Here is a 23,636-nt window from a genome sequence, read left to right on the forward strand (position 1 = left end):
CACGTTACTTGCATGTGCACAAGTCCCTATGGCAGCTGAGTCGTAGGGTGGTTTGTGAATTCAACCAAAAACCAGAGTCTATGCATGAATTACGATAATAATGTTTATCTGTTGTAGCAATGACTTTTAAAGAACTTACTTTTAACAAAGGCTTTTAAAGAACTTACTTAAATCAGCTACGACTATTTTTTAAAATTGATAAATGGTTTATGCAGCAATAAAAATAGGTTTCTTACTTCAGTTGCAGTAACACGGCTTTAAAGCCCGTAAATCTTACAGCCATTGCACTAGCCCTTGGAGTCACTTGAAGTTTTGCAATTGAGTTACTCACCGGTTGCAATGTCGTTAAAAAAAAGGGAAAAATTAACCAATGGTGAATTATGAGTGCTTCTCTGGATGACCTGTTCTTTCATGAGTCTGTTTTGTCCATTTGGAAACACAAAATGCCACAATGTGGTATTTTATTTCCCATTGTAGAAAGGTGTTGTATGTTAGGACAAGGAATCAGGACCACATTTCCCCATAGGGGCTATCCCACTTGAATTTCAGCCACTTTTAGAGAATCTTCAGGTGTTAGAAAGTAGATAATGTGCTGAAGAACTGCTAGGTGTTTTGTTTGTTTGTTTGTTTGTTTCTCAGAATAAATAATTAATTAAAAGAGGCTAAGACTGAATTCAGCATCAAAGCTGTATGCCTCTTCTGTAATCTAACAAATATTCAGATGCCCAGACCTAAAAATCTTATTGTTTGTAATGGAGATCTTTGGTGACTCACAAGAAAGTTACATTGTCATATGGTGGTTAGGTTCGAAACAAAGATCTGGAATAAAAGTAGTCAGTGTTTATACATTTAAAATCAGGGCTTAATGGTCTGTAAATCATAGAATCATAGAAAGTTTTGGGTTGGAAGGGACCCCTAGAGGTCATCTAGTTCAACCCCCCTGCAGCGAGCAGGGACACCGCTAACTAGATCAGGTTGCTCAGAGCCCTGTCCAACCTGGTCTTGAATGTTTCCAGGGATGGGGCCTCCACTACCTCTCTGGGCAACCCATTCCAGTGTTTCACAACCCTCATTGTAAAGAATTTCTTCCTTATATCTAGCCTAAACCTACCCTGTTTTAGTTTAAAACCATTACCCCTCGTCCTGTCTCTGTTGTCTCTACTAAAAAGATTGTCCCCATCTTTCCTATAGGCTCCCTTTAAGTACTGAAAGGCTGCAATCAGGTCTCCCCGCAGCCTTCTCTTCTCCAGGCTGAACAAGCCCAGCTCTCTCAGCCTGTCCTCATAGGAGAGGTGCTCCAGCCCTCGGATCATTTTTGTAGCCCTCCTTTGGACCCGCTCCAACAGTTCCATGTCCTTCTTGTGCTGAGGTCTCCAGAGCTGAACGCAGTACTCCAGGTGAGGTCTCACCAGAGCAGAGTAGAGGGGCAGAATCACCTCTCTCGACCTGCTGGCCACGCTTCTCTTGATGCAGCCCAGGACACGGTTGGCCCTCTGGGCTGCCAGCGCACCTTGCTGGCTCATGTCCAGCCTTTCGTCTATCAGTACCCCCAAGTCCCTCTCAGCAGAGCTGCTCTCAGTCCTTTCATCCCCCAGCCTGTATTGATAGCGGGGATTACCCCGACCCAGGTGTAGGACCTCGCACTTGGCTTTGTTGAACCTCATGAGGTTCACACAGGCCCACCTCTCCAGCTTGTCCAGGTCCCTCTGGATGGCATCCCATCCTTCTGGTGTCTCAACCGTACCACTCAGCTTGGTGTCATCTGCAAACTTGCTGAGGGTACACTCGATGTCGCTGTCCATGTCATTGATAAATATATTGAACAGCACCGGTCCCAGTACGGACCCCTGAGGGACTCCACTCATCACTGGTCTCCATCTGGACATTGAGCCGTTGACCACTACCCTTTGGCTGCGACCATCCAACCAATTCCTTATCCACCGAACGGTCCACCCATCAAATCCATGGCTCTCCAATTTAGAGAGAAGGATGTTGTGGGGGACCGTGTCAAAGGCTTTACAAAAATCCAGATAGATGACATCCATAGGTTTTCCCTTGTCCACCCTTGTTGTTACACCATCATAGAAAGCCACTAGGTTGGTGAGGCAGGACTTGCCCTTAGTGAAGCCATGCTGGCTGTCTCGAATCACCTCCCTGGCCTCCATGTGCCTTAGCATATCTTCTAGGAGGATCTGTTCCATGATCTTCCCAGGCACAGAGGTGAGGCTGACAGGTCGGTAGTTCCCAGGGTCTTCCTTTCTACCCTTTTTGAAAAGGGGCACAATGTTTCCCTTTTTCCAGTCACTGGGGACTTCCCCTGACTGCCATGACTTTTCAAATATCATGGAGAGTGGCTTGGCAACTATGTCAGCCAGTTCCCTCAGGACTCTGGGATGCATCTCATCAGGTCCCATGGACTTCTGTATGTTTAGGTTCTGCAGGAGGTCCCGAACCTGATCTTCACTTACAGCTGGAGGGATTTTACCCTCCTGGTCTCCTTCATGCCATTCATCGACTCGGGAGGGGTGCGGAGAGAGGTTGCCAGTGAAGACTGAGGCAAAAAAGTTGAGTACCTCAGCTTTCTCCTCATCTGCTGTTGCCAGTTCGCCAGTCTCGCTCATGAGCGGGGGGTACGCTTTCTTTGACCATCTTTTTCCAGCTGACATACCTGTAGAAGCCCTTCTTGTTATTTTTCACATCCCTTGCCAAGTTCAGCTCCAGCTGTGCCTTGGCCTTCCTGACCCCATCCCTACACAACCGGGCAGCTTCCCTATACTCTTCCCAGGAAGCCAGTCACTGCTTCCACTGCCTGTGCAGTTCCCTCTTCTTCCTTAGTTTGACCAGCGTCTCTTGCCTCAGCCATGCCGGTCTCTTCCCTTCTGTGCCCGACTTCTTACACTTGGGGATCGAGAGCTCTTGCGCTCTGTGGAATACATCCTTAAAGACCTGCCAGCTCTGTTCTGTTCCCCTGTCCCTGAGGACCGTTTCCCAGGGAGTCCTTCTGACTATCTCCTTGAAGAGCTGGAAGTTTGCCCTCCTAAAATTTAGGGTCCTGACTATGCTCTTCGTTATTCCCATTTCCCTCCGTAGCATTAGTTCCACCAGCGCGTGGTCACTGCAGCCCAGGCTACCTCCGATCTTGACATCCCCAACGAGCTCACTCGCATTGGTGACTACCAGGTCTAGTATCGCATCCCCTCGGGTAGGGGTGCTTATTACCTGGCTTAAGAAGTTGTCTTCAGTGCATTCTAGGAACCTGCTGGATTGCCTACAGCTTGCCGTAAATGAATGACACGGGTTAGGGAATGCGGGAGAGTTTGAGGCTAGTAGCAAATAACACATTATTTTTCTTTGTGCTTTCTCCTTTGCCTCACTCAGTTTATAATTAAATTTAGCCACCAACTCCCACCACTGTTATTCTTGGAAAGCAGAGTAGGATGAAGAAACACAGCGATTACACGTAAAAGACACCCATGCATTGCAATAGGAGCTGGATTCCATGTTTTGATAACAGGAACTATAGGAAAAAATAAAAAGAGGTGAAAAATCTACCTAATCGTTAAAGTCAAAGCCATTCTGAGGTCTCCTCTTCATCATCAAAGTAATACTTTTCTTCATCCCCAGCTCCTGACACTTGGAAACAAAGGGGCTTGAATTTACTTTGTCCAGAACAAAGCCAGAAAATTAATTGACTTGGCAGTCATTTTTCTGCCTGTGTCCTTCCTCAGTGAAGGAACAGATGAAGATATGCTCCATCATATTTTGATAAAACAAGCTTCAGATCAGCTCTACTTACAGTCCTGTAAGTGACTCTTGGGACTCTGACATCACATTCCAAGGAACTACTTCCAAGTCTCTTTGGTTTGCTCATAAGTAGCGGCATGGTTTTTTAAAGTGAATGCAAATGTGCTAGTAAAAAGAAGCATATCACTGTTGCCCTTCCTAAATAATTCACCAGGCATTTTTGTATTACTTCTGTGGGTTGACATCTTCATATTCTTTACTACCAAGTTTATTATAAGACTATATTTATCTTTTAAATAGTATATGTTAGTGTGTGTGTATATATATATATACAAACACATGCACCCTCAGAGTGTGTTTTGTGTCACAAATCAAATATATAATCTGCTCAGTTACACAGTGCTTTTTTTAAACTAAGGCCGTAAATATTTTTTACCAGACAAAAGCAATGTTGCATGGCAATACACTTTATTTTGTATAGCATCTTTCAAGCACATTGTGTCTCAGATATGTTAGAGGTAATTACCACACTTGCAGATTTTAAAATAATCTAAAAAGTTTTTAATTTAATGAAAATTCTAAACAATAGCAATATACATGCTCCTTAATTCACATGCATTATAAATGTAAAGGGCGATCACCCCTGTAAGAGCTGAGCAGCCATTTACATTAAGTATTGGTTTGGTGGAGTGAGCTCTTACTGAGGGGGAGAGTTGGTACCTTTGTTCACCGACTCCAAAAGACCAGCTCTGTGATGATTCTTTATAAAAACCTACATACACGTTTAGACTGTTGCTGGAGCAGTAGGAAGGACAACTTTTTTTGCTTCTTGGGTTTTTTCATTTAATATGGGACTACCAATCCCAGTACAGAAAGGCAGCTCTACTAGAAAACTGTAATTAATCTCATTATCATGGTGTAATAGCTATTCTATTGAAATTTCACAATAGTGCTGTTGAGCCTTCCTAGCGAAACACTCACGCTGCCTGATGGACGCAGCAGATGGCTGCTCACCACCATGCGTCTGATTTCTTCCAGCAGACAGTTCATGTAAGACGCATCATTGTATTGTGCAGTGTAAAGTGGGGTTTTTTGCTTGCATTTAAAGACAAAACCACCTCTAGATTGCATAATTTTTCCTTCGCCTGCTCTGTGCAGATCTATCATGGATAGAAGGGCAGGTCCTCGGGCCCCACCAGGGCCACAGGCAGCCTCTGGGGACCCCTGTTCTGGTCAGTCCGCAGGGTCAGGTGATCACAGCCCCACACAGTGTGTGTAGTGAGCTCAAGTGCTTCAAGAAGTCAGACGTGGGATTTCTGATACTGTTAAGCAAACAATACCTCACTCCTACCTTTTTAAGACACACACACACCCCTTTACTGTACACACTGCCTTTTATTATGTGCTGGTCCTTACTAAGAGCTTAAAAAATGAAATAAATTGCCTTCATGCTCGCTTCATTTTTGTGATTAAAATGGATTTTACTGGAGCTATTAAGGACAGAATGTAACTCAGATTAAAATATTGATAAGATAACTGAGTATCTGAGGAAGTACCAGTTTCTTAGGAACGGAAATCCAGCCTTCGAGTGACTGGAAGCCCCACGGCAGCACCAGCGGCTGGCTGCAGGGTCAAGTGGGACAAACGACCATTCCACACACTCTGGGTGACTGGGCATCGGCAGGTTCCGATTTCAGATTTGTGGCACGATATATTGCTTTTTCTGGTTTTGGAGACAACCTCTGCAACTCTCAGTACCTGTGTGAAGACTAAGCGGGAGTGCAGATGAAAAGAGGAAGCTGAAGCAGCAGAGAATACAGGTTCTCTCATGTGAACAGCTGGATTATTCCCATCCCGTTCCAGGTGCTGGAAGTGGCAGGAGCTCTGCAATTCACATAAACTCCTCAATTTCGTATCACGTGTGAGTGTAAACCCCACTGCATTACAGACTATTTAGTTTTCTCTTCCACAATTTTTTTAGAGAGGAAATACGATGAAAGACATGATAGTTCAGCCTAGGATGTTATGGAGTTTCGCAGTCTACCCATAAACAATATGAGAGGATCAACTCTCTGCATACACAATTTATTACAAATTACTAAGTGCTGGGACAGAAAAAGCAAATGCCATACACAGTCATCTTTGTGCCATCTTTAATCTTACAGAGCTAGGACCTCCAGTTTCTGTTTCTTATCTGTTTTTTCTAAGGGGTCATCACTGTTTTACTATGTCTTTCTGTAGGACAGGGAAGGAAACTACAAATTTTTTTTCCATAGATTTGAAGTTCAACACTGTAAGCTAATGCTATTTTCTGTAATTCCAATGCCCCATGCACATGGCTTGGAATATTTCAGATGCACCCTGAAAATAACAAAATTTTAGGTAATTGAAAGATGAGAATATACAGAAAGGGAGAACTTCGTTTTCTGGAATATGAAGTTCTTCAGTCTCCTAGGACAAAAAGCCAATTTAAGCTTCCCAGAGCAACTTCAAGAGCAGTGACAGCTACCAGTGTTATTAGAGTATCACAGTCTTTCAGAAGATCATCAACTAGAATGACCTTCATATCCTGGATTTAGATTCAGAGGATGTTGACACAACCTTATTAACACAGACAAATATCTCAGCCTTCACTTATAATATCCCAGGGACACATAATTTAAGAACATTACAATGCATAAATGCTGCTGTTACTAAGACAAACAACAGTGGGGGAGATTAATTTCCACACAAAAGTACCACTGATAAGGAGTAAAGATGTGCAAGTGTTCAGAAAAGTTGTGGACATAGAACGATTAAAATTAACAAAAATATTCCAGTGGATAGAGTCAAAAAGCAGTTCTTTAATTTTTTAAATTTGCACAGCAATAACCGAGACAAATGAGCCTCTGAAGTATTTTGGAAAACGTCACTTTGCAAACCTTGTAGATTGCTTAAGTGTTTATTAAAATGGACCAAAAGCCAAAATTCTCTGGGTAAAATAAATACTTTGTCTTTGCTAATTAACAATATTTGTGAACAAAACATAAAACTATAATTTTCATGTGTCAAACATAGTATCATTTAAGATTACATGTTTGAGTCAGTGGGCATTTTTTTACGTCTTCCTATTTACAAGCTGCTCATTAAGACCATTTACCTCACGTTAGCCATTAAAATGACTAACATTTTTAAAGTTTGCTCCATGACTAAAATAAAACCAACAGAAATGTCCTTTTACCGTAACTTAACAAAAAGCAGAACCATATTTTTGTTATCTAGGAGAACATACTCTTATAAATACAGCTATTTTTCATCTACAATTATATAAATAATAAACATGCTGCCATTCACAAGGATTTTAATAGATGATTATATATAAGCAATATTACGATATAGCAGAGGATGGCATGAGTTTTCATCATTCATTTTCAGTCTACTTATTCAGGACCCTTGTCTTCATCCGAAAAATGTGGAACAGACTTCTTTGCTACAACATTGTCCAGTCGCTGTCCTTGCAGATACGGGTTCACACTCTGAAAAAGTTTAAAATTATTCGCACTTATTAGAAACAGGGAAACATAAAAAAAGGTAACTAGGATGAGTGGATATATTTATGTATTTCTTATCTGTGAAATATTTGTAGACTGAAAAAAAAGAATTTGCTTCCACGGAGTAAATCTTAAGGCCAATCAGTATTTAGTTTTCTAATATTTTTTGTGTGCAAGAATTTAATCCAAACCACTAAAAGAACACAAGTGAAGGTGGACTACAGAAAATACAGGACAGTTCGAATTAATCACTATCTTTTTGCTCCACTGCTCCTTTCCTCAGCGTAGCAGAGAAGCAGCAGCAGATCTAGCTGCCTAATTCTTGAGGCAGGACAGAACTTTGTTAGAGAAGTACAGGTAAGCTTAATCTTGAATCACTAGCATAAGGTCCGCTAGATGGACCTTATGCTGGGAGAAAAGTTAGATACCACGATACCATTTGTGACCCAGGTCTCTTCTTCAGCCCAGGAAACCCCTCCTCGCTTCCCCTCTTGATGCTGAGATAAAGAACTGCTGGCACAGAAGCAGAGGCAAACAAGATTTTGGCACAAGAAATGGCTCTCCTACCACTGCCAGAACAAGGGAATGATGGAAAGAAGATCTCTGGAGAGGGTTTAACTTCACTTTGCACTGTGCAAGCAGCCCAACGCGAGACTGAAGATGAACAGATCCTGTCTCAAAACAGTTTGGAGATCATCGTAATGTAGAAAGCTCATGCTGGAATTTTATCTATACCAATGGAATAAAATGTATTTACTGTAATTGCAACTATCAAGTAGTGGAGCTTCAGGATCAACTTGAGTATTATTTAACCCCACTTTCTGGCCTTTTACAGCGTCAGTGAAAACAAAATTCAAGTATATACTTTCTCCTTCACAGATGTAGACAAAAAAAATCTAGTGTGCTGCTTTTTGATGCCAATAAAAATTGTTTGCCTAAGGACAAACTTTGGAGGAATGCAAGTTTTCCAGTATGTCCTGATTCTTGTGCGGCTGCCTGTATCACAAAAGTTACTGTTCTTGAGATACTTCTGTGCTTCTTTCACCAAAACACAGGAATTCAAAACTATGCAAAAAAAATAAAGTGTTTTAAAAATGGGCATGAAATACTTATTATCAAATATCCTAAGTATTTTGACAAATCTCTGGAAAAGATTTGGGGTATGCCTGTCTGAGTTTAAGCGCTTGGGTTTTTCCAGATTTGTAGACGCTATCATTAATACTTGATCATAACGCAGAGCAACCCTCTTGCTTACTTCTGTTGTTTGAGTGCTTTGCCTACTGCAAGTGAAAATAAAAATATTAAGAACCAGAAATGAATGTGGAAAAAGTCTTTGAAAATAAAACTGACACTAACTTAATGCTTTAAACTGTTAAAAATAAGACACATGTAAATGATTTGTTTGTGTTTGTTTAAAGAAGATCTGTTTAATGTTAATTTAGTGAAATTTGGCTGTTGAATGTACTTCTAGGAATTATTTGAAGACTCTTAGGAAGATTAATTGGTCTTTTTTTTGGAATGGTACTTGCTTGCTACTTTTTGAAATATAAGAGAATAAGAATACATAAAAATCTGAATCCTTCTCAACTCACAAAAGAAAACACAAAATATAATGGAAAATTTTTGGCCGATTTGACTAAAAAAAATGTTTAATCCTGTACAGCTGTGCTGAATTCACAGTAATGCAGTTCCCTTTGTGCACAGCTCCGAGCCCACGGCAACGTGACTTGGTGATTACAGAAGCACTCCCGTCTTGTTCAGGATATTAGATTCTGGACAGGGCTATGCTCATGCATGGAAATTTAAAAAAGGGGAGGATTGCTAGCTAAATTAGAGGTCGCTGCAGGCTTCCTCGTCTTACACTGCAAATGCTGCGAAAAAATAACACAGTAGCAAATGGTAAATACATACCTTTGCTATGTATACTGATTATGAGTATGTATGCTTGCATGTGTGTTTATACACTGTCTGTGCAGAAGGGCACGGAGGAGTGGCAGGGACTGCTGAAGGCACGAGGGGAATCCAGTGGGCTTTTTGGTTTCTGGAAAAATAGACTCTGCTGCTGACAGCTCTAGGTTACCCTTCTCCTGATAAAGTGACAATTCTGAATTGCTCATTAAAGCATTAGTAATCATTACAGTATTACTCTCAAAACAATAAAATAGTTTAAATGATAATGAATTTACCATTAAGTGACATGCCTGTGCTAAGAAAATAAATCTGCTGCAAAGCAAGAAACTGAAGCTTCACCCCCAAAATTCTCAGCTACCTCTGGCCATGTGGCTGTCATGTCTCTCCAGCCATTACTCCTTTTCTATTTGATTACATCAGTCAGCACACTGACAGAAAATGTATTTTTGTTTTCTTTTTTCTCATATATATATTGCACTAATCCTACTTTAACACGCTGTTTTGGCTATTCATAAATATTCCACATAACTATTTCCAGAGTAAATTCTACTTACTTTAGAGTTAAACTCAGGTGCCTACCCTTTTTACCTTTCCGCTAACAAACTCGAAAACCAAACATAATCGGGAGACAGCTACTAAGCTCCAGACAGACCATTAACTTACGGCTGAACAGTGTTTATTACCAGTGATGTGTGAATCAGTAAGAAATCAACTCATCTTCTCCCTTTCTAGCAAAGATTTTCGGTTTGAGGGTTAAATAAATAAATAAATCATCTTCACTTACGCTTCAATTATTTTAAACCAAATTTACTTCATTTACAATATGAACTGTGCTGTCGTCTTTTGAAAATCTACTTTCTGGCAGATAGCGAGACTTTTTCTTCTTGTGGAAGAAATATACCAGCAGCAAAGCTAAAGACTTCGACTCTGCCCGAAAGTGACTGTTTGATAAACGAAAGGCTGACACTGCCTAAAAAACAGAGACGACAGTGAGGTGGACCATGCTGAGGTTCCCTCTGATATGGGGATTGCCTTCCTTGTTTCAGGGGCAGAAAGATGAGAACACATTCATCTTTGTCTTTCAAGCAAGTGGAGTTTAATCTGAGGTAAATCTAAGTATGTAAGTGAAACAAATTACATCACCTAAAGATCCAGTTCTACTGTCATTTACACCCCAAAAAATATTCACATGCACAGACAGTGATAATTAATTTCACCAATATTTTTAGTAGGAAACTTTTAAACTCTGTTTTAAAGATATTTAAATAATTTTAAATGGGTTTATGCAAATAGGATCAATTTAAAAACACAAATATAGTTTTTAAATTAATGCTCTGCATTGAAGTGCATCTTCTGAAAGCAACAGGCAATTTAGAGAACTACATCTTGTACTCGGTGGACACTCCTGAAGCCTGCTGTAGCAATTTATCACAGAGATTCCCTGACTTCACGCATTATCCAAGGTATAATGCAGAGGCATTAGACTAACTCTTCATTTCAACACTATGATTTTAATTCTTATTAGCTCTCTAGATGACACAGGGGCTATAAAGTATTCTGATAGTTACCCTCTTTCTTCTCTTTGGACCACCATTAATCTTCTCAAAGAGTAAATTCTTGCCCTGGAAGGGGAAAAAAATGCAGCCATCAAATTCATTACACTTCTTTTAAAACACTAGTTTTGCTGTAAAATATTAGCAAGTTTAGATGGGTATGTAGTTTTACAGGAAATAAACCACAGATAAATATTTGGATGTTCCTGCTAATATTTTGCAATTCTTCAGGAGCAGTCACAGTCTTAACAATGAAAAAGCCAGTATTTTCTCCTATGTTGCACTATATTATCACCCGTGTTCAGGCAATAAGTGGTTGAATGATACAGACTGGATGTTCTTCATCATGTGATACATGGTATAAATATATTAAAAAAAAAAGAGAGAAGGAAAAAAATAAAAATACGAGTGGGAGGGAGAAGAGTCAGGAATCCTGCCTCTGGTACATCTTTCTGTACGTTTGAGGTGACACAACAGGAGCAAAAAACATTTGCTTTACAAGGGATTTTCTAATTCCTTTTAAAAATGGCAATCGGCTTCATTCCTACTGTTTTGTTGTATTTGCTTATTCCCTTCCAGATATCAACACATCCCAGTGCAAAGCTCTGCTGAAAGGAGTTCAGCGCCAACTCTTCCTTTGTTTAAGTAGTGCCCTCAACAAAGTTTCTAAAAACCATTTGGTCTATAACTTTTTTAATGGCAAACCTTTTAAAAACTGCCAAAAACATCTTGGCAGAAGAGAAAGTTATGATGATGAGAAAAAAAAAAACAAAACAAAACACAACACAAACCCCCCCTCTCTGACCATAGTTTACATAACTGCATCCACATATTGTATTTCTTACAAGTAGTGAATTCTAATAAAGTCTGGAATAACACACACATGCTTAACCCATTTTGTTTCAATTTTGTATTATGAAGAAAAACAAAACCAAACCCTAATCTGAAAATGGAAGGAGAGAAGAATTACATGTATTAAAGCAGAACACTGTATAAACAAGGCCATTAATTCTGCTATAAACAACTGACCTAACGCTGATTATATAAATAGAAAGTGTAAGTCTAGCACGAGACAACTTCACCAAACACTTCTCCCCTCTCTGCAGCCTTGATATGAGAAAAAACAAACATTTTCAAGTGTTACGATGAAATCTGCCAAAATTCTGTTTTGTACTTCTCATGTTCATTAAACCCCAAATTCACAAGGCCTATCTCTTGCCCAACCTCAGTTATTTTGTCTGAGCTGTGCCAAAAGGGAACAAAGATGGAGTTGGCCAAGGGAGACATTCTTGGCTAGTCATTTATGCAAACTCACTTCGGGAAAATTTAAATTTAACATTTTAAAGAAACCCACGGATGCAAAGATTATCCTCTTTAGGAAAAAAAGCAGTGCTGAAGCCTCTATTTGTAAACTGTTTGACCTTATACTTTCACGAGAGGAAAAACAGTGTTTCTGAAATAAAAATAATTTCATGACTACTGGAGCTAACATTTCTGTCTTTCGGGGAAATTCCTTACAATTGAACTGTTCCTGCGCAGGAAGGCTGTATTTTGTTTAGTCTGTCTGGGAAAGTTTTGAGACCATTACTGCTACTTAAGCATTATGTGGAGTGCAAAGCAACCGAGGTTATGGAGCACGAGCTAAGAGCGTGCTTGTACAGTAACAGCAATCCTGAAAATATGTTCCACTGCGTAAGGGCCTGAGCTCATCAGCCACCAAAATTTGCCATTTTCATTCCTCGTTCCTCACCTAGCAGTTGTTCAGAATGAAGGCACAGAGTTTCTCCAGGTAAAGATACACCTCATACAGAGACGTGCTGCATGTGAATTACTACTTTCCCCTCAATCCTGCAGCTTCCTTTGCACCCTCCCAGCTGCTTGATTTACCCTTAGCTCTTTCAGACTTCACTGAAACTTCTTTAAGTCAGTGATAATCAGCAGCTCTGCACAATTATTACGCAAAACTGAAAAGAAACCTGCCCTAGCAAGGTCGCACCCTTTCTGGAGGGCTTTTTTTTCAATTTACAGTCCTATCAGGAACATCAAGCATGACAACTTCTGTTACACCAAGGGTACTATGCTGAATTAAACAATCTGTACTGTCTGAAATTAAAGAGGGGAACCAGACCTACCATAACCCATCCTAATTATCACCATTGCCATCCAGATATTTAACAACATCAGTTGGTAAAGAAAGATGTACCTAGTGTTGCTGACTATAACTGGAGTTGGAATAAAATAACGTCTGAGTGACCAGTTTCAGGCTTCTGTTAAAATTAGGAAGCCAGAGATGATAACTTCTTTAACAAGGAGTTCAACTTTGTCAAATATTTTTATCCCTGCTTCCCAGTTGCCTTTCTTTGTACTGTCTTGGATCCCTCTCCTGTAGCTGATAAGCAAAACTGGAATTATTTTTACCTTTAAAGTGAAATGTTATCCATTGCTTCAGTAAAAAGAAGCGTTGCTGAAAAACATAGTTGCTTTCAATTTTCTATTTGTACTGATACTGGAGTCAGAAAACACAGCTGATCTTCCCTCTGCTTTTTAACCCCTGCACGTGCTAGCAGTTAACACTTTGGGTTTCAATAAATAGCAACTTATACATATAAGTGGTGTTTAGATTTGTATTGTAAACTATCTTTATGCAAATCTTTCTCGATGCCAACACCACTTCTTCAGGTCATCTGAAGAGTGACGTTGCAAGATGCAGAAAAGGCAGACTCAAATCGAAAGTACCTGTTTCCTGTAGGGAAACATCTGAACTGAGGGGAAAAAAACCCAGAAATGTTAGAAACTACAGTTGCACACTAGGGTAGAAACCTCCAGAAATCCCTCATCTTACTATTCCCACTGTCCCCTCTATGTTTTCCACGTATGAGGAGAAAAAAAGTCTTCAGGGCTGGGGAGGAGAGTATAAACTGTGCATCTCGCCCTATAGACAAAGTCTGTTCCCAAGACTTCCCACAGGTCAGCATACTGATATACGGAGAGTTGTCCCAAAGAAAGGAAAATTCTTCCTCTTTCTTGCTTCTCCTAACCCAGCGTACATTTATCATGATTTATATATTTGTATCTTCATAAATATTAGCAGTATTTACACGTAATATTTAGCATCTAAATGGAATCATACACTTTGCTGTATGAGACAGCTTCTAGACTTGTTTTACCCTTACAAAATGTGTCTGCTATTCACAGGGTACTGCAGAAGTCCCACAGCTTTGCAAGCATGAGACTCTGTCACCGAAACAAATCAAACAACCTGTTTCTTTCCCATTATTCATGAACAAGCAGGTCTTTTTTTTAATGACCTGGTAACGTAATTTGGGTTTTACTGTGGTTACGCTAAGGAATGCGTGCTGGCTCCTCAAAAGGACAAGTCAGTAGGAACTGTAACACTGCGTTGACCTCTCTGTGGCAGCAGAAGGCAGGGGAGAAGCTGTCCCAAGAGCACAAGCCAGCTCACCCAGGTCCAGGAGACACGCCAGCTCCGAGGGTCTCGGGCAGTGGTGACGGCCCCACGCCTTCGCAGCATGCAGGAGCTGGTGGGAACGCTTGCTGTCTGTAAACACGTGGCCATCACAGCCCTGGGGCCATTTGGTCCTGGGTTCTTCCCCAGGAGGAGAAGGAGGAACGGGCTGCTGGCGGGCGGAAGGGATTTTGGTGGGTGGGGCGGCGGGAGGATGAGGATGCACATGGGTGCCCACTGCACAGCCCACAGTCGGCTGTGCTGGTCATTTATGACCTAATCCAGATGACAGTAAGCGACCTAAAAGATCTACTTTATCTCTCCTTCAGAACAGCTAATTTTTAGAGTGCTTTTCTGCTCTTATTTTCCAGAGAGATAAAAATAACAAAACCAGCCATAAAACCAGATACTATTGCATTTATCTTTTTGATGTGTAGTAATATACAACGAGGAGGCAACTGGGGCAATTCTCCTGGATCTCAGCAGAACATTTGCTCGTGCACATTACCAGCTGTTTCATCTCTAATTAAAAAGATCTGGAGTTGGCTACACTGCAGTTAGATATGATTACTGTCTGCTTTAATCCATGCGTGAGCATTTTTCTCCCCTGAATTAGTAGTGATGGATGGAGAAATGAAAAAAGGCCAGTATTCACTAATAATTACCTACCATTTGTTAAGTTTACATGTTGCTGATGACAATGCAGTTTGTACGCTTGATTCTGAAATATTTCTACAGGCCAAAGATTTACAGAATTGCTTTTATAGTCTTCAAAATGGTATTATGAAAGTAAATTACTTCTGGAATAATAAGAAAACTAACAGCACTATCTGGCATAAATAAGAAAGTTCACCATCTGGTGTTTTTAAAATGAAAACCTTTGATGGTAATTACTTAGAATGCAACAAGAGTTTCCAAAATTTGGATTACTGGCATGATTCTCTCAGAAATTTAGCACTCACGTAAGTAATTAAGACTATAAATCTTACACTGGTTTGATTATGAGCGATGAATCATTGTCTCACAATTACAGCAGGAGGCTACCAAACATGTCCGTTTCTCGATACATGCCTACAGAGCACTGATCTAGGGCAATCTTAAGTGTTATAACAATGTAAAATGAGATTTCATTATTTGCTCTAGAAGCATAAATTATGATCATTGTTATTGTTTTCCTGGCACCTGAAGATGGATTTGGGATTGGACATTTAACTGATGTAACCTAAGATTAAACGGTAGAGCTCTCTTTGGAGCCTTTAGCCTGCAGAAACAGTCTAGCTGGAGTTATTAAAGTCCTCGTACGCTCAGAGCAAGATTTTTGCCCTTAGTGTAGCTCGCTGTATTTATTAAATGCCATGTATAAAGTAGGTTTTCAATATAATATAGTGCATAACCTGAACAGAGGAAGAAGCAGCATCAGTCCTCCAAAATTCTTCAGCGAGAGAGGACTCCTTAGAGCAAGTTGTCTGGACCTGGATTTTTTAAGGTGTCGAGGCACTGCTGTGCTTTCTTTACTTTTTTTGTTTTTAGCATCTAAGTAGCTGAGCAGTGAATAGTCACCGAACCTGAATAATCTTTCAAATTAGGACCCTGCTATGTTTTGAAATCTTGTGCTAAAATCTGCACTAATTTTGGTTACATGTTCAGTGTAGTTTGAAAAGTAGTTTGTTGCATTTATCAAGCACATACATAGATTTCATGCTTTCAGACACTTCATAAGACAAGGATTTCTACTTTCTATTTTTATGGGCTTTTCATCAATCACAGGCATTATATCTGTATTTTTAAGGGCAAGTTCACCTTTTTGAGAAGTTTTCTTTAGGATGATACTTTTTCCAGCAATAAGCACAATATTCTCCTTGTGGTTTCATAGTATCCCACACAGCAGACAATACCCAGTTTCACATGAAACAAAAATAAGCAAGAAGCATGTACTCACCCACTTGCCCAATTTGGGATAGTCATGTTCTGGATCAAAAAGATGTTGGTGCAGCTGGTATTCCCTGCTGAACTCTGCTGTGTCTGGGGTGTTTTCTAGACACCCATCATCAACTGCAAAAGTATGTCAGAAAGCACTGAGTGCTTAGTACCTTTGAAACACATAATATGTGCCACCTTAATCACCAAACTTCTTAAATGCAATCATGCAATTAAAAAAAAAAATTAAAGAACAGGATGACTGGAAAGTATCAGGTATTTTTTTTTTATTTTGAAAGGAGTTTGTCTGGATATATATATATATTTTTTTTAAACCACAATTTAATGAAACTTCAAAACTAAAATTTATTTTTCAAGCTCTCCCACTCCTTTTTGTTTTTCTTTAAAATTAGTGATTGAGCTTGATTTGACATAGAACTGCATGTTATTCTGATTCAGAAGGGATCCTCTTTACATTTTTAAATGCCCACAGGAAGTTGTACAAATTGTTTAGCCAATACTTTTGAAGCTCATGGTAAAACGATGCTGTGAGCAAAAACAGAATTCCTTTCACTGAGTAGCTCTTCATGGAACTCCATTTCTGGTTTGCTACTTTGCTCAAAATGGCCGAAAATCATTTAGACATCATAAGATCTCAAAGAAATGCAACGTGGCACAAGTTTTAAGCTGAAGATATTTCTGCAGTTCGGTAACTAATCTGATGGGTCCAGAAACCTCCTTGAATCACAACGGATGGTTTTGCAGACAGCGTCACATCAAGCATAATACCCTTTTAAAAATCAGCTTATGGACTTTTTACCAACATAAGTCATTGTTAAGTTAAACAAAGATTCAGCAACTTGAGGCTAGAGTACCTCTTTGGATAGAGTCTGCTGCTGGAGCTCCCTCTGCTTCGTCAGCATGGGGAGCTTGCAGTCCAAGTTCCTCTCAGACATACCCCAGGAGATCCTACCACCCAGGGCACGATGCTGGGCATCCAAGCATCTACATCTGCCAGAACACAGGCACTCCAGAGGACACACCTGTGGACTTTCCCTTCTGTCCTTGTCTGATCATCATGCAAAAAGATTTGCAGATGGATTATCTTTTCCTCTTAGATGTGGGAAACAGTAAAGACTTGACTTAAAAATGAGTTGATCCAATTACCTGAGGAGGTTATTCTGAGTCCAACAGATCCTGCTTTCTCTCTTTTCTCCTTAGAATGGGGAAAAAATGAAGTTGCCAACAGGAAACAGGGGAAAACTAACCATACTGAGTAACTCACTCAGAAACCATTAAAGTTAACTACAAGCACTTCAAAATTATTTCAGTCTCAGCAGGGACAGGGTCATCTCAAGAGAGAGGCACGTATTAACAGAAATGTGGCAGACCTTCTCAGACCATCTGTGTCTTTTGGTAGAAAACACAAAGGGCAGCTGGACATACGCGTGCCCTCTACGACTGCTAATCCAAAAGTCTTCAAGCTCAAGTTCTCCAGGCTTATGTATTCCCACTGTGGAATGTGCGTATGTAGACAGTGGCTAGAAAAATTGTTTTCCATTAAGCAAATCCACAGACCCGATTGAGGAAGGCCCCCCGTAATTTGTATGCACAATACAGTCACCACTTGAATTTCCATTTAAGGCTCTGAAAAACATTTTACTCTAATCCTGGTAGATACTATCTTCACTTATAACGTACCTACGGCAGAGCCATTTATCTGAGCAGGCAGCACTTCCCCAAGAATTCCCCCTGTGTTCAGATCTGACTGTATTAGCTTAGCTAACAACTTCTATTTCACCTAAGAAAAATTGAAGGGATTTTCAAAAGCACTTCTCTGGATGTCAGGTTTTTAATCTATTTATCTAATCACTAACAGAAGTCTAATGGGCAAGCACAGAAGATAGAAAGTCTGTGTGTGTGAGAAAACCTAAAGCCATCATTTGCAACCCGTCAGACAACAACTATATTGAACAAAATGGAAGATTATATATTATTTCAGAAGAGATCCAGGCATCATCACCAAATGGGCAGTAACAGAAAACAGTAAGAGAGCATTATTTGAAATTTTGTCATATTTTTTAATAAAATGTAAAAACGCTGTTTGCAAAACTTTCCGTGACAAGTATTTATTGTTTGATCAATTCTAAGCTAGTTAGAACATTTTAAAATAAGAATACAACTGTTTTGCATTATCCAAATAAAATAAAAGAAGACTAAACAAAAAATATTTTGAAAGGATCTCTTAGCTCACAAATAAAAAACGAGAGAAAAACACAGTACTCATTCCCAGTTCCAGCTCCCAAGGCAGCCAATGGGTGTTTTACTACTACTTTCAGTACTGGAAGTCATTCCTTGGCTCAAATAACAGGAAAAAGATCGATTCCCTCAGGGTACGTCTACATCATGCACATGCAGCGCTGCTTTGGAGATCCCTCAGCACTAGCCACCCGCACGGCTTGGTACATGGCTTGGCTGCAAGCTGAGGGACCGGGCGTCTCGGGTACTGTACCGGCCTGGCACTCCGAGGTCTCACTGCTCCTCTCCCAGAGCGAGCCTCCATGCAACGCCTTGGGGTACGTCCATGTAACTCTCCGTTTCTTGGCACAGAGGCACCCTCAGTGAGCTATAAAGCAACATGGACTGGAGCCAAGGTATCTTAAATATTGACTCATGGTCTGGGTTGGAGATCAGGGCAGACAGTTTCATTCCTCTTGGCACAACGAAAGTCTCTAAAATAAGGGTAAATCTCATCTGTACAGAATGGTAACTTTTTTCAGGGGCCAGCCTAAAAATGAACTCCCTCAGGAACAAGACGCTATCATAAATCTCACTATCTTCTACTCCAAGGTCAAAATGATTTCTTCCACCTGACCCTCTCTAGCGGTCATATAGCAATACAGAAGGTGCACTTTTTTTTTTTTTTTTTTTAAAAAAAAAAAGTCTCATCTAAACCACTTGATTGCTCAACAGTTCTGCTCGTGGGACAGAGAATGAAAGAAAACACCCATTTCTGATCAAGTGTCATACTGCCTAGTACAGCGATGAAAGACCAAAAGATGTACAGTGAAGACAGAGGTGCAAAGGCTACAACAGAAATACCTGTTTTTCCAACAGGGCAGGGATTTGGAGGGTCAGGATATCCTTGATCTTCACTGAAATCCTTTGGTACATTATCTCCTGTCAGCTCAGCCACGATGTTTGGGATATTGCCATAAGGACCCAAGTGCTGGAGACCCTCATGCGCACCACCTAGCAAAGATGATTTACACATGCTGTCTTTTTTACAAGATTTAAAGTGTAAGTGCTTTAGTTGCCTCAAGTAATCCAGACATAGATTTAAAATACATATATAATTGTTACAGAGACAAATCTAAGTTTAGATTTCAAATGTCTCTTTTAGAAACATAACCCGTGACCTAACTCAGATCACTTAGGTAATGAAAAACGAAACTCGGAAACAAAATCAGCCACTTATTATTAATCTTAGGATTATTTTTTCCTTAACTATGTAAGTTATAGGTAAGAAAATGCAAAGAAAAAGAAACATAAGACAGTAATGGAAGTTAATATATTTACTGCACAATTATCTTCAGTCACTGATAGTGTTACTGTTCATTGTAGCAACTAATAATTGAAGACAGGGCAAGACAGCATCATGGGAAGAAGACAAAATTAATGACACTGTAGAAAGAAACAATACTATCTGAACAGTCTAGAAACACATTAATAAATTCAGTCATGTGAGGGGACCCAAATTTGGTTGTATGCAGCTAGGAAAATCATTTATAAATCAAATAATTTCTTAAATGCAAATTTTAGTTTCCTGCAGTAATGGTGAAAAGTGATTAAGAGTCCTTACTGTTGGTGGGCATTCTTGTGCATGTAGACCTACACAGTAGTCAATACGGTATAGAACATCACATTCAGTGACTTTTAGACCTTTAGTTAACAGATGAGTTCTAGATGCAGGCTTTTATATTTGCCCTGTGGGACTGGGAGCATCATCACCGCAGGGTCACAACAGCAGTGTGCAGAAGGTTTTATAACTCGGTGGCGGAGCACACAACGATGAGCTTCCTGTTCTTCGGCAAATGCACACAGAAGTGGTATGTCACAGCCTTCCTCTACTCATGTCAGCCTGGGCACCTTGCCTCTGACAAGTAGGGTCTGCCACTGAAGGTCTGGGAACCAGGCTCAGGCCATTCTCTCTCTATGCCTCTCTACAAATATTTATCTGCTCCACATCTTTTCTGCACACATTACTGGCCCAATGCATCTACAGGCTAAAACCCAGCTGCTGTGGAGTTTTCTAAATACTATTGTACAATGTTCTTCTAAATTTCAAACAAATAAAATTTAGTTTCAAGCATGCTCTTTTTCCCTGCCATAAGACAGCCACCACACACACTGCAGCAAAGCTAATGTACTTAGGCAGTACTGAGATGGCTGTGTGACAGCAGAGCAACATTTTTTTAAAACCTTATATAATGAGGGGTAACAACATACAGTCAACATGTAAATTCAACTAACAGTGAATGAGAGGAAAAGGAATTTGAATGATTGGAAAATACAAGTTGAAGAGTGAATGCAGACACAACTGTTTGAATACATAGCACAATCATCCTATTATCACCGAATAGTCCGATTTTCAATTTCTATAATTTTTGTAGATTCAAAAGATTGGAATAAAGCTTCTGAACATGAAAGCAGCTCCAGAAGAATCATTCAAGTACTCCTGTCCCAACTTACAAATAAATACTACTGGCCTAAATCATCTCTTATACAGCTAGGCATTATAAGTGAACATAATCACTTTCAAAAATTGCTAACATAAGGCAGTCTTGACAAATTTTGTATGTGTTTCTACATTTAGAAGTGGTAGTGGAGTGAAATTGTCTACATTTTGCAAATAATCAGCTGGAAGCTGGCATCAAAGTGCCAGAAGCCAGTTAGTCTATAAGCATATGTATTTCAATTTTATTTGCAAGATGGACTAAAATCCAATCAACATGCTGATTTTGCCTCTCAAGTTCAAGTTTCTTATTCTGTAATGCAATGTTGAAGGAAAGTTTTACAGATATGTAAAAAACATAAAAGTAGCCCTACAAAAAATCTGCATCTGTGTTATATGAGGTTTTCCCTTGTAGATAACCACGAGACCTGGTACTAAAACCAGAATAGCGTTATACACACTATGAACTTTATTATACATTTACAGTCCATAGTCAACACAAAGATGATGCTTGTAAGAACTGTACAGATTCACAATAATGCTACGGTCATGAAGTTAAAAAATGTATAGCATGCATTTAATCTAATGGCATTTAATCTAATGTCTAATGCATAGCACAAAATATTTCTTTTGTAGTGAGCTCCTTCACATGAAGATTGATTGCATGTATGTACTTAAAAGCATCAGGTTATGATTGTGTTGTAAACTACAGAACCACATAATCAATACGTGTTTGAACATCCTGTATACAATGTGGTTCACAATGGGACAATCCATCAGATAGAAGCGTATCTACGCTTGTGTGTGGTGCAGACCTCTTGGCACCAAAGCTCCATCCATAAAGAAAACAGAGGTACTTAGCAGGCTCCAGTGCGCTATATATACATGTAAGTTTAAACTGACTGCCAAAAATTCCCTTGACTGAGTACAAAACAATCTTTTTATATTAATATAAAGGACTGTTTCCTTTGGGTATAAATGTCCAGGATCGTTTAAGGGTTTTTCCTTTCTTTCCAGAAGAGCTGGAGACAATAGCACCTGCCTTGGTGCCATAATTTAGCACACTTGAGTGATTTAATAGTGTTAGCAAAGCTCATTCCTTATAAACTCTGATAAATAGTGCACTCAGTAAAAACTGCAATAATAAAAATGAAATGCCATGAATATACCAAATAGGGGTATCATGTACAGTAATTCACAAGCTGCATTAGTTTTGCTATTGGTTTTTGGTTACTGATATGCAGAACATGAGGAAACGTACTAGGATTAAAAACACTGCAGCTACCAAGTCAAAATATTGTGATACAAACGTACACAGTCAACTACAAAAACAGCACAAGATGCGTCTCTTGAACCTTGAGGCAGAGACTGAAAGAAAAAGACAAGACTACTAACATCAGGGAACTTATCATAATTTCCTATCCAATGGAAGCATGAGAGACACCATTGTTAAATTATATGAAACTGGTCTAGGAAAAATCCGGAAGAATAGTACAGAGAACATCCTTGTACTGAGAAAGGACAGGCTAGACAAATGTATGTTTTGCCCACCTCTCCTTACTTCTTGTATGAACTGGCTTTTGTGTGCCCCATACTAGCAAAAAAACCCCTCCAAAACAACCAGCTCCCTTTCACGTGCAGGATTTCTACGCAAGCATGTAGTTCTTTTACATCTCTACAGGACAGACTAGAAGCTTAGTTCTTTTGGACTGAGGTCAGTATTGTCATAAGTAAGCTTTAGATTTAATTTAGAATATATGCATATACATAACCGTCTTCTGGCACTGGTCTTCAGCTGTTGCAGGGTGGAAAACAAAAATGGAACAATGCCTCTCCCCTTTCCTGTAAGTCTGGAAAAGTCTTTAATCATCTCATCAACTGCTGGTATCATCTCATTTAGAGATACTTCGAATAACTATAAAATGCACACATTTTAGCTCATTGTTTTGTGGGAGCAATACTGACTCTGTGGGTGGGAGGACAACACAACCACTCCATTCTTGCAGGAAAAAAAAAAATAAAAAAAGAGGAAAATAAAACACAAAGAGCAACCAGTTTCCTGACAGTATGGAATATTCCCCTGATCAAACACACTCAAAGGAAATGCTGCTAATCCACTGAAGTTCTAGTTGCTGCTACCCATCTATCGGTAGCGTAAAGCACAACCAAACCAAATCTGCTCTCAGAAGGAATCCTCCACATCAAATACAAACAGGCAATGCTGCCCCCGGGAAGAGTCATTTTAAGAAAGTCTGCGAGAACAGATTTTTAAAAAGTGTAAATCGATTGCAGAACATTTAAAGACAAATAATAGGACAACTTTGTCTTTCAGTCCGACTGGAACATTTTCCCACATCACGGTGTAGATAGGTTTACCCAACTTCCAAATTCAGAAAAGAGGTGGTCTGGCCAATCTTAACAAGGAGATACGAAATAGAATGGATCACGAGTATCTGTTGTGAGGAAATAAATCCCAGACCCCAAATTAAAGCCCTTTACTTAGAGAGTCATGATAGATGCCCTAGTTTTCATGGTTTTGCTCTTCTACATCATGCAGCAAATTCTTAAAGTCTCCAAGCCCTTTCCAGATGCACAGAGCAATACTCCCCATGAGTAAAAATTGCACCTCTTATCATCTTGAGCTGTACAAACTCCAAGCAAGTATGAGCTGCAAGGGAAGCCTGGTATACCTTATCCCGTTTGTGTAAGATTCCTGAGGTAAATTCCTATTTATCTATATAATAAATAGGTATTAATCAGAGTTGCAATACCATCTTTGC

At 39.7% G+C, this 23,636-nt stretch overlaps 1 protein-coding gene across 5 annotated transcripts in view; it reads right to left on the reverse strand.

The window, feature by feature from the left end:
* Positions 1-5,813: 5,813 nt before the first annotated feature.
* SCG5 (secretogranin V) overlaps positions 5,814-23,636 on the reverse strand; it is a 30,215-nt gene continuing 12,392 nt past the window's right edge. For all 5 annotated transcript variants that reach the window (XM_075427378.1, XM_075427379.1, XM_075427381.1 and 2 more), the window contains exons 3-6: positions 19,224-19,373; positions 16,144-16,256; positions 10,754-10,807; positions 5,814-7,259 (exon numbers count right to left, since the gene is read on the reverse strand). In XM_075427378.1, the coding sequence (XP_075283493.1) occupies positions 7,164-7,259; positions 10,754-10,807; positions 16,144-16,256; positions 19,224-19,373 (413 nt within the window). In that variant the 3' untranslated portion in view covers positions 5,814-7,163. The remainder of the gene's footprint in view (positions 7,260-10,753; positions 10,808-16,143; positions 16,257-19,223; positions 19,374-23,636) is intronic.

The sequence above is a fragment of the Opisthocomus hoazin genome, chromosome 7 (assembly GCF_030867145.1).
Source record: "Opisthocomus hoazin isolate bOpiHoa1 chromosome 7, bOpiHoa1.hap1, whole genome shotgun sequence".
NCBI classification, from domain to species: domain Eukaryota; kingdom Metazoa; phylum Chordata; class Aves; order Opisthocomiformes; family Opisthocomidae; genus Opisthocomus; species Opisthocomus hoazin.